General features: G+C 41.0%; 1 protein-coding gene across 8 annotated transcripts in view; it reads left to right on the forward strand.

Annotated features, from left to right (window-relative positions):
* Window positions 1–1,971: 1,971 nt before the first annotated feature.
* mapk10 (mitogen-activated protein kinase 10) overlaps window positions 1,972–15,468 on the forward strand; it is a 50,144-nt gene continuing 36,647 nt past the window's right edge. For all 8 annotated transcript variants that reach the window (XM_049604301.1, XM_049604302.1, XM_049604299.1 and 5 more), the window contains exon 1: window positions 1,972–2,281. Coding sequence is in view for 6 of the 8 variants with exons in the window: in XM_049604299.1 (XP_049460256.1) it covers window positions 2,279–2,281 (3 nt within the window). In the remaining 2 variants the exon portion in view is untranslated. The remainder of the gene's footprint in view (window positions 2,282–15,468) is intronic.

A 15,468-nucleotide genomic window follows, 5' to 3' on the forward strand; every position in this document is an offset into this window, starting at 1 on the left:
AGATGTGACCCGAGGCTTTCTAAATAACACTGTGAAGGTATAACTTTAGGCTCTGAGTAACTGTGATGACAATTCATTTCATTTTCTGAAATTTTTAATACCTAACAATCAGTCAGTTAATGGAGAAAATTATCAGCAGATTAATCTTGATTAACTACAAGTGGTAAAATCCTGCTTTTGACATTAATGCTTGAGTTATAATAATCGAATGATGTAATATATATAAAATAGTATAACAGTCCTTTTTCTATGGCTTTTAATATTTTAAATATATTTCTTGATACTTACCTTTAGTTCAGTAACATTTTCAATGCAGGCCTTTCACTTGTGACAGATTATTTTACAGTGTGGTATTAATACTGTTACTCAAGTGAAAGATCTGTACTTCCTCCACCACTTCCTGCAGGTTATGTTCGTGTGTGGGGGTGCGAGTGTGAGCAATGACCTCTCAGCTAACGTAAGCTGGGATAGGCTTGTATTGGTTAAGGCATATACATAATGGGTGGATTTTTTTAATAATGCTACACATTCAGAGAAATACAAATCAATCAATAAAACAAAAAGATGAAAAAGAATATTTTGGAGGAATAATTAAACCTATAAAAAAGACAGAGACACTTCAGTATCATAATAATGACAAAGATGAAAAGGAAAATATAATACATGAATGTATACACACACAAACATAATATTACTGTAAAGTTGCTCAGAAAAGTAGATAATAGTAAGAATGGTGTAAGAGTGCAAAGGTAACACTATATATCGTAGTGGCAGGGGTGGCAGGAGGTCCCTGACCCTGAGTGAATTTACCCACAAGATCAAAATGAAAAAATGAAAAGTTAATTCTGTAACTTTGCATTTTTCTATTACAATAGGTTCCGCTAATTTATGAACAATTTCATTGCTTCAAGTAGGCATATTTTTCAATGCAAAAGCTATAATAAATCATTATGCTGTACATGTATACATATATGGGCAGATTATGAGGCAGGGGGAACCGGGGCACAGATATGCAAAGAACCCCACCACCTCTCCTACCCAGGAGCCACACCCAGAATTTGTGGTGTTTTTGCATCTCTTTGTGGTTGCTATGCATCTTTTTGTAGTTCTGTGTGTCTTTGTAGTCATTTTGTCTCCCAGTGGTTGTTTTGTGTCTCTTTGGTGTAATTTTGTGTCTTCTTTGTTGTTTTGTGTCTCTTTGTAGGCATTTGGGTCTCTCTGAGATAAATGTGTGTCTTATTGGGGTAATTTTGTGTCTCTCTGAACATTTTTTTGTCTGTTTTGGTCATGTTGTGTCACTTTGTGGCCATTTTGTGCCTCCCTGTGGTTGTTTTGCCTTTTTCTGTAATTATTTTGTGTCTCTTTGCAGTTTCTTTGCATCTCTTTCTGGTCTTTTCATGGCCCTTTTTGGTCATTTGAGTCACTTCCTGCTTGGTATTTGATTGACATTTTGCAGGTGAAGTCCAGGGGGGCACTATCACTTTGGGCCTGTGGGCCTGTGTCTGGTAGGCCTGTATGGTAACCCATCCATGGGTGCTTGATGCAGTAGCCTATACATTAAGTTAACTTAAAATGGTGAATACTGAAATGTGCTATAAAATGTGAATTGCCTTTATACACTTTTTTTTTTTTTTGCTTTCTTTCTTTTTCTTTTTTCCCTTTCTGTTTGCTGAGACGGATGACCATTGCTGGCTGACTGAGCTGGCTGATGAGAGATGTGAGATGTGGGCAGCTTGGTGACACAAACCGGACTAATAACACCCGGCTCCATACCCTCTCTGTGCCTCATGATCGCAGTGGCGGGACGGTACAGGATGGGATCCGAGATGCTCCTACACGCCCCTCCCGTCCAGAGACACAGCCTCCATGTGATCTCCTCCTCTCTCTTTCTCTCTCCGGGTGCTCGGGCTCTGACGTCAGACGTGCTCCTGATCGGTTGCTATGGCAACATATTTCCCTATACCCCCTTCCTCTTCCCTCCCTCTCTCTCTGCTCTGGTAGGTCCACAATGGTACAGCCAGCATCTTGCAGCACAATGGTTGCAAGGTGGTGAGCTGAGGGAGAGTGATTCAGCATCAGCAAACCTCGGTTCCGTCCACCTCTGCTTTTTTTCTTTCCTCATCGCCTTTTTTTTGAGTCGTTTTTCCCCCCACCCCTTCGCCATCTTTATTTATGATCGTTTAAAGTCAGCCTCCAGCTATGGTCCCCGCAATGTTTCTCGTCGGGATGTTTTGAAAAAGACTGTCACCGGACTGGGATCGTCATCAGCTGGCACGGAATGGTAAGGCCGGGTGGGTTTGTTGAATGTGGGTGCGATGCTTGCACCCCAGCTGCCTGGAGGGTGGAGTGATGAATATTGATCGGAAGGGAAGGTTAATGAAGTCCACTAGCGATGCTTCGGTGGGAAAGGGACAGGGACAAAAAAAAAAAAAAAAAGGAAATCAACCCCATCTTGATACAGTCACGGCCGCGGATCTGTTGTTTTGTAACAACTGTGCGGGGATTTCATTATGGCGTTAAATGTTGTCCATCCGCTCTCCATCTCCCTCCACACAGACACCCTGCAATAGGCTTTAACATCACTACTTTGTCCCTAAACGGACATCTAGATAACATCACAAAATAGCGTAATATCCAGACCACTTCTTTGTTGTGTAATATTCTGACTTTAAGATCTGCACCATTTATTTGTGTGAGCCACATATCCTGGTCGCTCTTAGGGCGAATAAACACTGTTATGAAGCACGTTATGCATTTTTGATTAGGAGTGCAGGGGTGGTGCAAATGGATGATGCTCTTCAAAACACAAGGCTTACATGGGCTACATACTGTAGGCCTACATGCAGAGTTTGTCCCTCCTCCCCCTCAGAAGTCAGCTGCGCACCTTGTGCATTATGCAGACCATCACTACTTCACCAGGGATGTGGGACCAGCCTCAGATCCATCACAAGTGCCGGGAAAACAGTCCCAACAGTGTGAATTAAGGATGATTTTCTTAATCAGTAGAGGTGGTTTTGATGCTGGTGTTTGTGGTACATGTTAAGTGAAGTGAATTCTGGAGGCTTTGTCATTAAACTGAACTCATAATGCAGAGGGGACTGGATGTTATTCACCCTAATGTGGGTTACATTGTGTGCAGGACACACTGGATTAAAAGAGATGCAGCCACAGAGGAAGGTAATTTCTCTAAATTTGTTTTGGGCATTCATCTGCTCATGGATTATTGGAAAGGCATTTCTTTTGACTGTAAAACAGCCTTGCCAGTTATGCTGATTGCACAGGTACAAGTACACAGAGGTGTTGCATCAACTGAGCTTTCAGTTATTTTTACACAAACAACAGCTTTTCGTTTTGTTATTTGGCTTATATATGTTTTTAAAATTTCACATTCTCCCACCTAGTTGTTTTGGTGCATGCCCACAGTCATGGATTAATTACTGGTGCTGTGCCGTGCTGCTAGTGAGTCAGTGATGGTTTAAAGGAGTCACAACAAACTCTCCACGTACAGGATGGAAAAGAGAGAGGTTTTAGCGCTGTGACCTTGGGTGCTGAATAATTCAGGAGCAGGCTTCCATGCTTGTGAAAGTGCTGCAGGGAACACGCTTAACAATTAAACAAAGCTTTTTATGGGTGTTTCTGCAGGGGGGCTGAACGGAGCAATTTAATAGATAAACAGATTCACATTACTTCTCTTCATCCTCTTCAACATCATTGGCTTGTGGCAAATCATGTGTCCTGAATAGTTCTATAATATTCCTGCTGAAAGTAGCTTCAGTTTATAAAACAATCTATTTTATTGGGCCTCTGCAGGTCTACACAAAATGATATTCACTGGTATTGATTTTTAGGTAGGCAACTTGTTTATCCAATACAGAATCATCAATGGAAATAGCCAACAGCAGACTGATGTTTTCTCGCAGTAGAGATCATGCTTGCATTTTAATTCCATTTTGTTTTGCAGACTTTAAAGCATCAGTATACTAATCCTTTGTTATGTAACAAAGTAAGGCAATGCATTAAGATGAGATAATGGTGGGATCGCAGGCACGATTAATCAGCAAAGTAAGGAATTAGAGCAGTAACTAACGGTTATGTTCACTTAATCTGCTGATTATTTTTCTGAGTAATTGATTATTTGTTTGGTCTGTAACATGCCAGGAAAAATGCTCATCCCAGTTTTCTGGAGTCCACCAGTACATCTTCACATGTCTTGTTTTGTCCAACTGACGGTCCGAAATTCAAATATATTCATTTTACAATGGTGTAAAACAGGGAAAAGCACCAGAAAATAATACTTATAACTATGTTTTCATCAGTGTTTGATTATCTGAAACTAAGAATAATCATTTTGATAATGAGTCATTTATACAGTTTAACTGGAGCATAGGACCATTAGTGTTTGGTGTCAGCCACCGTAGTTCTCCTACATGCTTGACGCATGAGAGGAGTTTCAGTGGGTTGCAATCTGCAACTTCACCACTAGATGGCACTAAATTCTACACACTAGACCTTTAAGTAAACTTATACTACGGGGAATGTTGGGAGTTTTTACTTGAACAAGTTATTAGACTAAGTTATTGCCAATTTCTGTTGTGATGATTGACCTGATCTTTAAAAGAAACATAAAAATGTAGATATAATGAGAAACTGATAGGAATTAAATGTATTAGAAATTGATAGAGGTCATGGTTTAACTATAGAGTGAGGTGGATAAGGAATTGTCTATAGGATTTAAATGAATTCTGGTGTTGTGGCACTGCCTGGAAGACACCAACCAGCATCCTCATTAAAATGTAGGATTCACAAAGACAATTAGGAGCTAGGGATGGGAAAGGATATGATTTCGTCGCAGATTGCAAAATCAAAAAGTAACAAACAAAATAGAAATTCATCACAAGAAGTTGATTGTGATGAATTTCCATTATCAGGGTAATTGTGAATTTTGTGTGTCAAGCAGCACCAAGTGGTTACAGCTGGGGCTAAAAAATGAAGCCAACACAGAAATGCCCAAACTTGCAGTTCTTTGAAGGGCCACTTGAGGCCTGCTCTGGATCCTCTTACAGACCCCCATGTTTAAGTGCTCAACTGTACACCAATAGTAAACATGGTTACAGCTTTGTACAAAAACAGTTTGGTCTTCATAGATAATTTTGCTGTTTATGACAGCTTTACAGGGGTGAATTTTTATATAACTCACCTGTTTAGCCTTTATTTTATTACCTGTCAAGGTTATGGATATTTAAGGGTGCAGCCGCTTGGGTGACAGACTGTGTGTGTTGCTATAGTCTATGAGTTAGATCCACCCCTTGCTCCACCACAGCCCCACCCTCTTGTCCAACCGAGATAGCGACGGATGAAATACTGGACTCAAGGCTGCACAAACCAATGGGTGACGTCACGATAGCTATGCCCTATACAGTCTATGAACAGCCCCAAAGATACTGGAGGGAAACCAACAATAAAAGACACTTTGCAAGAACAGGCTGCATACATACTGATCTAAAAAACATTCAAAATATGTTAATTAAGCAGTGGCATATTTCATATTGAAAGACATTATGCTAATTCAAATAGTTAGATTGTTTGTTTTGCATTAAAAAAGGATGTTCACAAAAAAAGTGTGTCCTATATGAGATGCAATAGAAATATTTGTTTTTCAACAAAATGTAGGGTAAAGTGATTCCAGTTGTGGTGCCATTTTTAGAGTTTACGCATATTTCAACAACTAGCGGGACAACATTGTGAATCACAACTATTTATGCTAGGATAATCGTAACATGAAATTTTCATGTTGTCCCATGCCTATTAGAAACATCGATAACAGCATGAACTATCATGGTAATATAATGTTTTCAGAGTAAAGGAGCCTAACCAAACAAAATAAATGACCAAAAAAATAAATAATCCTGGTTCAGGATAGTTGGTGTGAAGGTTTTTAGAGGCTGAATATGAGAAGTTGCGGACTTTCTCCAAAACAATTCTTGCTGACCATCAATTAATTACACGTCCTCATCAGTCTTTTGGGGGCCATTCTGCTGTGGCTCTCATGATTATATGGAAGGTCAAAGTCGTCATTAGAAGAGGATGGATTACTGAGGAACACTGGCATAGTCTATCATGGCCAAATGACCCTGACTGAGTATTGTTCTTTGCTGTGAATTATGGTGGTCTGTCTCTGTAGTAATGGTAGCTCAGATATTAAGTCAGATTAATTCAATTTAACTGATGTCTCTGTACATAACTAAACAAGGAGGAGAAAAGAAGCTAGATAGATATTTTAGTTAAGAAGGAGGTTGTATGAGAGATATAGATATATATGTAGGTGAGGACATAAGTCACCCAGCATCAACTTTGTGAAGGAATAGTAACGTCTTAAGTTTGACTTCGTATTATTAAGCCAACACAGTGGCACAGTATTATACATTTTTTTCCACACATTTGAGTTTTATTTACCCCGCTGGATGTTGATCAAAATGTGCCTCTTAATGCTTTTATGATCGTAACTGCTGGCATTAAATTACACATAATTATTATTACTATAAGGGACAATTACTGTTTTGTCTGACCATATTAAGATCTGATCTGAAAGCTGCATGTGGGGACACTCTGTCAGTGATACTACAGCCTTATTCTTACAAATAAAATTAAATTCTTGCTGCATGAAAGTTGATTCCCCCAGGCTGCACCACGACAGACAAACAGAGAAATGTGCCCACAGAGTGAGATGCACAGTTACATAATTGAATTTGATCGGACAAATATGCAGCTTTTATTTGCTTTTTGCAGATTGCCGAGTGCAAGACTTTAAGCTGTGTTAGATTCTGTCCCAATCTCCTCGAGGCACATCTGTAAAGAGACTTAAGAGTCACAGAGGGTCGGACATTGTAGCAGCTCAGAGGTCATCAAAGGCTTTCGGAGGGGGCATTAATTCCAGACTAAATACAATGTTGGAAAAATGCCTTATATCGCCAAACTTTGTCTCAATACACTTTCGTTAAAGATGGTTGTTATTAAACACAGCTGAAGTTAAAGGCACAGCAGCAGATATGGAAGATGATTCATTTTGTTGTAAGAATGCACATATGAGTGATTTGGCCATTTGAGAAGCATCAATACATCAAGTATGAGGTGTAGAAAAAATATATTGAGAGAATAGTTGGCAGCAGTGGTCTATTTTAGAAAACATTATCTTCTGTAACCATGGCATCAGGACAGCTCTGTGATGTCAAATGAAATATTTCTATCATGTTATGTGTTATAGATGAATATTCAGGAGGTTGTTTTACAGAGAGCACAGTGGTTCAGTGCTCTGGTCCTTCCTCTACCTAATGTGTTTCTCATTCTGTAGATTCCGTAAAAAAAAAAAAAAAAAAGCTGTAAGTGAGATGACTGGGCTCATGCACCTGCCAAAGCTGTACATGTTGCTACCATGCGGCTTATCAGAAAAATTGCAGTGTAAGCAGTTTTTCAGCTAACATGACTGTTGTTTACTTAAAGTGAATCAGGGTTTGAGAGTGAGGCGACAGACAAGAGCACAGAGAGGATGAGCGTATTTTCTTCAGTAAAGAAACAAATCGATAAGATGTCAGCGAACATTCAGATTCTCACAGCCTGTAGATGAGCTCGGGAGTCGTCGCTGTCTTGTTTTCCTGGCTGTATCTGCAGTTTGAAGTGCTTCCCTTCCCCTCCCCTGAGCCCAAACGGGAGGCTGTGCTGCGTTTGGCTCGGGCTGCACAGCAAAGGCAAGGCAAGGCTGCATACTGCAGGAGAGGCTGAGGCTGCTGAACCAAGCACTCACAATGGAGCTCCGAGGGAGGGGGAGGGGAGCCGGTTGCAGCGAGGCTGGGAGCCTGGGAGCAGGAATGGTGGGAGCGAGGGAGGGACAAAAGACAGGCAGGAAAAGGGAGAACACAGGCTCTCATCGGATGAGGGGAAGAATGAAGACATAGATGGAGGTTGTTGTGGGTGTGCATTGTGACATTCACAAAATGTGTATAAGCCTGAGCGCATGACAGAAGGAGGAAGAGTGGTGAGAAGAGAGGAAGCAAAGATGGATTCGACAGGAAACAATAACACTTGTGTGCAGTGGATGTTTAGATAGGCACATTGTGTCTTATCATAGCAGTCAATCAAGCTGATTACACGTCCGGTGTGTGGGATTTAGGGGAGCTTTCTGAAATGTTTTCTTTCGCGTATAATCACCTGAAAATAAGAATCGTGGTTTCCTTACCTTAGAATGAGCCATTTATATCAACACAGGGAGTGAGTCCTCATCTACTGACATCGCCATGTTGCACCACCATGTTTCTACAGTAGCCCAGAACAGACAAAACAAACACTGGTTCTAGATAGGGACATTAAGATTTTCTCAGTTAGAACCCCATTTGTTACAAGAGTGTCGTAAAAACACTGATTTTTTTTATGTGAAACTGCTTTATCCAGTGTTTTTACTGGTTTAAATCACTGGGTCTGTTTGTTTTGGAGAGGAAGTGACCTCTGAATACAATTAGGCCCATGTTAAAAACCTCTTGAATGTTTGGACCTTAAGTTATCAGAGAAAAAAGGTGAGCACACATTAGCAGGTGCTGGACTAGCGGTTCATCTCCGACATGCTGAACAGCATCGGAGAAACACTGATTTGTAACGTCTAACTGCTTTATAAGTGTTTTCACCGGTTTTAATCAGCTGGTCCATTTGTTTTGGAGAGGAGGAGATCTCTGTAGATAATTCGGCTCTGGATGAAAACCTCCTGAACGTCTGGATCTTAAGTTATCAGAGAAGAATGGTGAGCACACATTAATTAGCAGGCGCTGGGCTAGCAGCCCATCTCAGACATGCCAAACAAGGTTGAAGAAGAACTTATCTGTAACGAGAAATTGCTTTTTTTTCCCCAGTGTTTTTTACCAGTTTTAATCATTGGGTCTGTTTGTTTTGGAGAGGAGGAAACCTATTCAGATAATTTGGCTCCCGGTAAAAACCTCCTTAACAAAGACCACTGAAGGAAACCTGTAGACGTTTCAGCTGGTTGCCATCTGCAATCCTCACCACTAGCTGCCACTAAATGCCCCTAAATCTCACACACTGTACGTTTAATGCAGACATAAAACATTGTCTGTAACTGTCTGTAACATTGTCTGTTTAAATCCTATTAGGCTATGAGGACTGCAGTGACTGAAATATAGAACCATGACGTCTTCCTGTATATGTGATACTGTGGGCTACGCTGAGTCAGGAACAGTCTGTAAATGCATACTGCAGGCAGGGTGAGTGATAGTGGATGCACCTCATTATTGTAGATTTCAAACACCTGCTGTCACACATGATGTTCCTTCACCCAGCAATCCAACAAAAATGTTAACTATATTTATACTTGAAATATTTCACCAACACTGTTTCTGTGAAATCAGTTTCTAGTCAAACACACCTTTCAGTCCAGAGGCATTTTCAGTAGATATTGGCATGACATGTTCCCCTGGCTGCACGTCTCTAACAACTAATGAAACAGACTCTCATGACACACGGGAAATATCTCATATCCTGTGCTTCAGTGATAGTGTGTAGGTTTTTAACCTTACCGTACCTCTAAATCAGATGTTGGACGAAGGTGCCCACCTGCTGTGCCAAAGCAGAAAAACCTCCCACTTTTACTGTGAGAATTTCATATTAATAATTAGTCTGCAACAACCCATATAGCATGTTAGTCTTATTTTGTCTGCTGAGCACACTCATAGATCCACAACTTTGTTGGCTACTGTCCCTGACATAGTAAAATCTTTATATGGGTGGTTTGCATTTTATTGTAGGGTCTGTTCCTTCTGTTGTGGCTGATTGAACTGGGTTCATCAGACATAAGGCTACATTATGCGAAAACATACTAGAAACCTTTCCGAATACAAAGACAATAGCTGAAAACTGTCATTCATTTAGGACTGATTTTCTATTTACTGATGGGGGTTTTGCGTTATAGTGTGTAATGTGATGCTTGGGAGGAAATGTGTGACCATTTAAGGGATGGAGATGAGGGCGATTTGTCTTACTTTTAACTTCTTATCCCATCAGACAGAGGGTGTTCTGTTTCATTGCCGAAAACATATTTTCAATGCAAACATTTTGATCATTACAGAAATACCACAGGTGCAACTAATGTTCACATTAATGTTAGCTAATAGAGCAGACATTTTGACATGTCATAGCAGGAAAACCACATTTGTAGTAAACAACTTTCCCTGGTATTACACATCCTGGCTCAGGCCTCGTCTACATGTATACAGATATTTTTGTCTTCATCAGTCTCCCCTCATCGCAAAGGTAGTAAACTGTACAGGTAAATGTTCAAAACATCTCATTACTGTTCCCTTGTTCCTTACTGTTCCCCTTCGATATAAGAACAAGGGAGCTCACTCAAAGATACAAATGATGTTCTGGACATGCAAAGTTTTCCCTCCACTTCTCACTGATAACAATCCCACTCTGGAAAACAGCCCACAGTCTGCTGGTTCGACCGGGCCTGATCCAAAACTGTCGTTTCTGGCAGACTTTAAACCGCAGATGCTGAGGTGGAGCACATAACACTGGGCGCAGCAGACGCCTCCGTTCATCAGTGAAGTGGTGCAGCAATGCAGAGTTAAGATGTGAAATAGTCATTAGACCAAGTAGTGCTAACAGAACGTAAACAAACAGGTAGTCCGCCATTGTTGTTACTGTTTCTGGTGCATGCTCATCTCACAAAGCAACTGTGGGCATGCGCAAGCTGACGAGATGACATCATTGTTTCTCGAATGCTCCATTTTGCATGTCCAAATGGATACACAGAGCATTTTAAAAAATCTGTTGTTTTAGTGACCTAAAACCTAAAAATTTGCGTGTGGATGAGAGCCAAAATGTAGAGGAAAATGTACGTTTTCAAAAATATATGCACACGTGTAGACGGGGCCTCAGTCGTGTATCTTATTTGAGCTTTTAAATGTCATTAGTTACATTTGTGCTGAACCTGCTGTAAGTCAAAATTTCTGTTACATAGCAGCCCCCTGTCTCTGACACACCATAGTTTATGTTGTTAGTGGCACCTGTGTTTGACAAATCAGCAATGTCCAGAGTCTAAACAGCAGCCCAACATTAACTCTAATAGAATACAATTTATAGAAGCTTTCCACCATAACTCAACAAAAGTAGATCATTTAAGCTGTTGTATATTTTTAATATCAGTGGCTCTCAATCCTGGTCTTCCAGCCATTCAATTAGAGGCTGATACACACCTTAGTTGCCAGGTGTGTGCTAGAAAACTAGCAGGTGGAACAAAAACGAAAAGTGTACTACAACAGATCATGCTGGGATTAAGAGCTGCTGCTGGCCCAGTATGCAGAGTGATCATTGGTTTGCCTGAGGCATTGTTGTGCTCATGAGTGCAGATGTAACAGAATGCCCAGGATCCAAATACCAAGGACCAGCCACAACTGCAGAGTGCTCACACAGACATGCACACACACACACACACACACACACACACATATGCACAGCACAATTCAGCATCAGCAAGGCCATGCAGCACTGGAGATTAATGGTCTGCCGCTGTATCAGTAATAAGCATTAGCCCATTCAAGATAATTAAAACCTCCTCTCTCGTCTTTTCTGTTTCATTCTTGAATTTCTTTAGTGTTTTTCTTAATAATGGTTGTCTCATCAGTGAAACAGGCCCGACCTTTTGTGATTGTGTAATACATTTGTGTCTGAATGTGTATTGTGAGACAGAGAAAGAGACAGACAAAGACTGTGAGTGTGTTGCTTTGGCTCTAAATTGTCTCTTAAACTGGTTTGAATTTGTGATCACAGGCTGGTAAATTCAAAGTACGCTATCAGACATGAGCAGTCAATTCCAGCAGAAGGAAACGCCAGCGCTGGTAACATCCAACAGACTGCTTCAAATTGGCAATTTTACATACAATCTATACTGCAAAGAGTCTGGAACTCCTGTACATCCTGCAGAAGCACCGTCACTTTCTAAACTCTGATGCAACACTCAGCAATGCTCTGTAGCAAGACTCAAGAGCTGTATAGAGGAGAGAAAACTTTTAAGAGACCATGGTTGATGCTCATATCATGCAAAAGTTAATTAATACCAATATCTTCCTCTGATTCTCTTCTCCTTCACTGAAGATAAAGCTACCATGTCATCTTTTCACTCTTTTAAAACGGCTTTTGAGATGGCTGGAATATTTTGGCAACAATTAAATCGTAGGCAACTGGACTTTGATTTTGTCTAGAAGACGTTTCGCCTCTTATCCAAGCGGCTTCATCAGTTCTCAACGCATCGGTCTGACTAGTCCTCACTAGTCTGACAAACAGTGGAGTAAGACTCAGGTTTTTAACCTCTGTGGAGGTGTACACCCACCACCCTCATAAGACAATACTTCGTTAGTGGAGTTTCACTGGACCATTGTTTGGGTCAGGTGAGTCACACTAGTGAACGACAGTCGTTAGGAGTGAGCGGGGCCACTGGTGAGCAACAGTCGTTAGGCATAATGTGTGGTTACCAGTGAACGACTGTCGTTGTGTTTCTTTGAGCCACTTGAGGTTAGTTTCGGGCAGTCTTTGTTGTTCAATCTCTTAGGTACAGCAGCAAGGGCCGCATTGTAAATGGGGGATAGGTGGTGTCTCAGGCCACCTCCCCTATTTAGAGACGGCTTCTCTATTTTAACGTAGATGGATTCTTTCACCCCTCTTTCGAACCATCTGTCCTCTCTGTCCAAGATTTTCACATTGCTGTCCTCAAAGGAGTGAGCCTTCTCCTTTAGATGTAAATAAACAGCAGAAACTGGACCTGAGGAGTTTGCCCAAACTTGGGCAAACTCCTCCTGAGGAGTTTGCCCAAGTTTGGGCAAAGGAGGAGAGACAGAAAGGAGGACAGATGGTTCGAAAGAGGGGTGAAAGAATCCATCTACGTTAAAATAGAGAAGCCGTCTCTAAATAGGGGAGGTGGCCTGAGACACCACCTATCCCCCATTTACAATGCGGCCCTTGCTGCTGTACCTAAGAGATTGAACAACAAAGACTGCCCGAAACTAACCTCAAGTGGCTCAAAGAAACACAACGACAGTCATTCACTGGTAACCACACATTATGCCTAACGACTGTTGCTCACCAGTGGCCCCACTCACTCCTAACGACTGTCGTTCACTAGTGTGACTCACCTGACCCAAACAATGGTCCAGTGAAACTCCACTAACGAAGTATTGTCTTATGAGGGTGGTGGGTGTACACTTCCACAGAGGTTAAAAACCTGAGTCTTACTCCACTGTTTGTCAGACTAGTGAGGACTAGTCAGACCGATGCGTTGAGAACTGATGAAGCCGCTTGGATAAGAGGCGAAACGTCTTCTAGACAAAATCAAAGTCCAGTTGCCTACGATTTAATTGTTGCCAAAATGGAATTGACCTGGATAAATGAGAATATCCACAGGCTGGAATATTGAAACTCAGTATTATTGGAGAAAGGTATCAAAAATTAGTAAAAAGTAGCAAGTATAGTTTTACTATTGGTTCCAACTGGGCATTGTATTTTCACTGGGATTAAAACAGTACACCACTAGAGTTAATAAACAATTTAGAAGCACTGACTAGACCTATGAAGTTAGGAAATACTGTTCCTTAGGGATTTTTAACCCCACATTACAAGATGGCACTTGTGGTTTTCAAAATGCCAAAACAATACATCTTAAAAACTCAACAGGATTGTCTCTTTCCAGGAATCGTAACCTGGTTACTCAAGATAATCCACAGACCTTGTTGTTTCACCAAGGAACTATTTTCTCTCTACTGAACTACACCAGTCAAATGAATCGCTGGGCAGAAGGAAGTGTGCATCTACTGCTAGCTCATTTAACACCACTGAGCTAGCCAGCGGTACAGCTGGCTAGCTCGAGGACACAATTAATATTTACATCTCACACTGTCATGAGCACGAGTCTCTTGTAATGTTTGTTTCCACAAATCATCAAGGAATTATTTCCTTTCTACTTAGCTACACCCACCAACTGTAACACAGCGCAGAAGGAAGTGTACATCTACTGCGAGCCCACCTAACACGACTGAGCAAGCTACCTAAGAGGACACCATTAATGTTTACATCTCGTGTTGTCACGTGCTTGAGCCTCTCTTCCATGAGTAGATGCACACCTCCTTCTGCATGGTGACACGGTTGGTGGGTGTAGTTTTGTAGAAAGACAGAAGATCCTACATGAAACTGCTCACAACAAGGTCTGTGGATTATATTGAGTAACTGGGTCATGATTTCTGGAAAGAGACATTGCTGTTGAGTTTTTCAAATGTATTTTTTGGCACCTTGAGCACCACAAGCTGAGTGCCATCTAGTTCCAATATATGAGACAAGGCAGACATGTCTACGGCTGATATCTCCAACACGCAGCAACTCACACTAAAAAAATCTTGATGGATAAATAGCACAAAAGGTCAGAGAATGTTGGTTTGAACTGCTCCTTTAAGAGCCTATATGTCACACCCCTATACCTACTGATCCTCACCGTACAGTTAACTGACAGTCTTTAACATTTAATCACAGTCTTAATGGAAGGACTAGGCTACATGTTCAGCTGAAATGTGGTTGAAAACATAACAAACGATGCCCATACCTCTCCATCACCTGTCATTTGCTTGTACTACTGATGAGGCATATTGTAGTCAGAATGACATCTGGGCATTTTAAGGAATGGTGCTGAGTGTAGTTTCAGCTGCAACCAGGGCAGCATTTCAAACCACTATCAGCAGAATCTGGTCAGAGCAGGGCCGAACAAACAAGCACAGAACCTGCTGTCGGCTCCACAAAGGGAATAAATAACTGTAGTGTCACTTGATTTTCGTCACATCTTTGTTCCCGTTAATGACACAAATCAGTCCGTCTATTTCTCATTACTCATCTCATTACTGTTAGCTGTGTAAATTATCCAAAAACGACAACTCCAACGTAATATGTTCACGGTCTTATCCAGTTGAGATGCTGCATAGTTCATGTGTTGCATAGTTTTATGGTTTGGCTCTGTATTTTCTGTTCAAACACATACAGGGTTTACATCACATCGGAAATAATCCACCAGGGTTTAGTGAATACAAAAGACCCAGTTCACTTGAAATGAGAAAAATATTTATAAGGATTTACATGCACATTGTTGTAAGTTGATTTTCTCACTAAAGGGGTGCGAAATTATACCATGTCTTTTATTAGCACAGTACTAAATGTCATTATACTGTATATGAGTCACAGATGGATTACTAAACAGGCTTACTGGGCACAGGCCCAGAGGCCCAAAGTGTCAGGCACCCCCCTGGCCTTCACCTGCAAAATGTCACTCAAAATAACACATACTGATCAGGAGGAAACCACAAAGAGGTACAAAGAAACTGAAGAGGAAAAAAAAATACATGGGCAAAACAACCACAGAGAGACACAAAATAACGA

The sequence above is a fragment of the Epinephelus fuscoguttatus genome, linkage group LG18, assembly GCF_011397635.1.
Source record: "Epinephelus fuscoguttatus linkage group LG18, E.fuscoguttatus.final_Chr_v1".
Lineage (NCBI taxonomy): Eukaryota > Metazoa > Chordata > Actinopteri > Perciformes > Serranidae > Epinephelus > Epinephelus fuscoguttatus.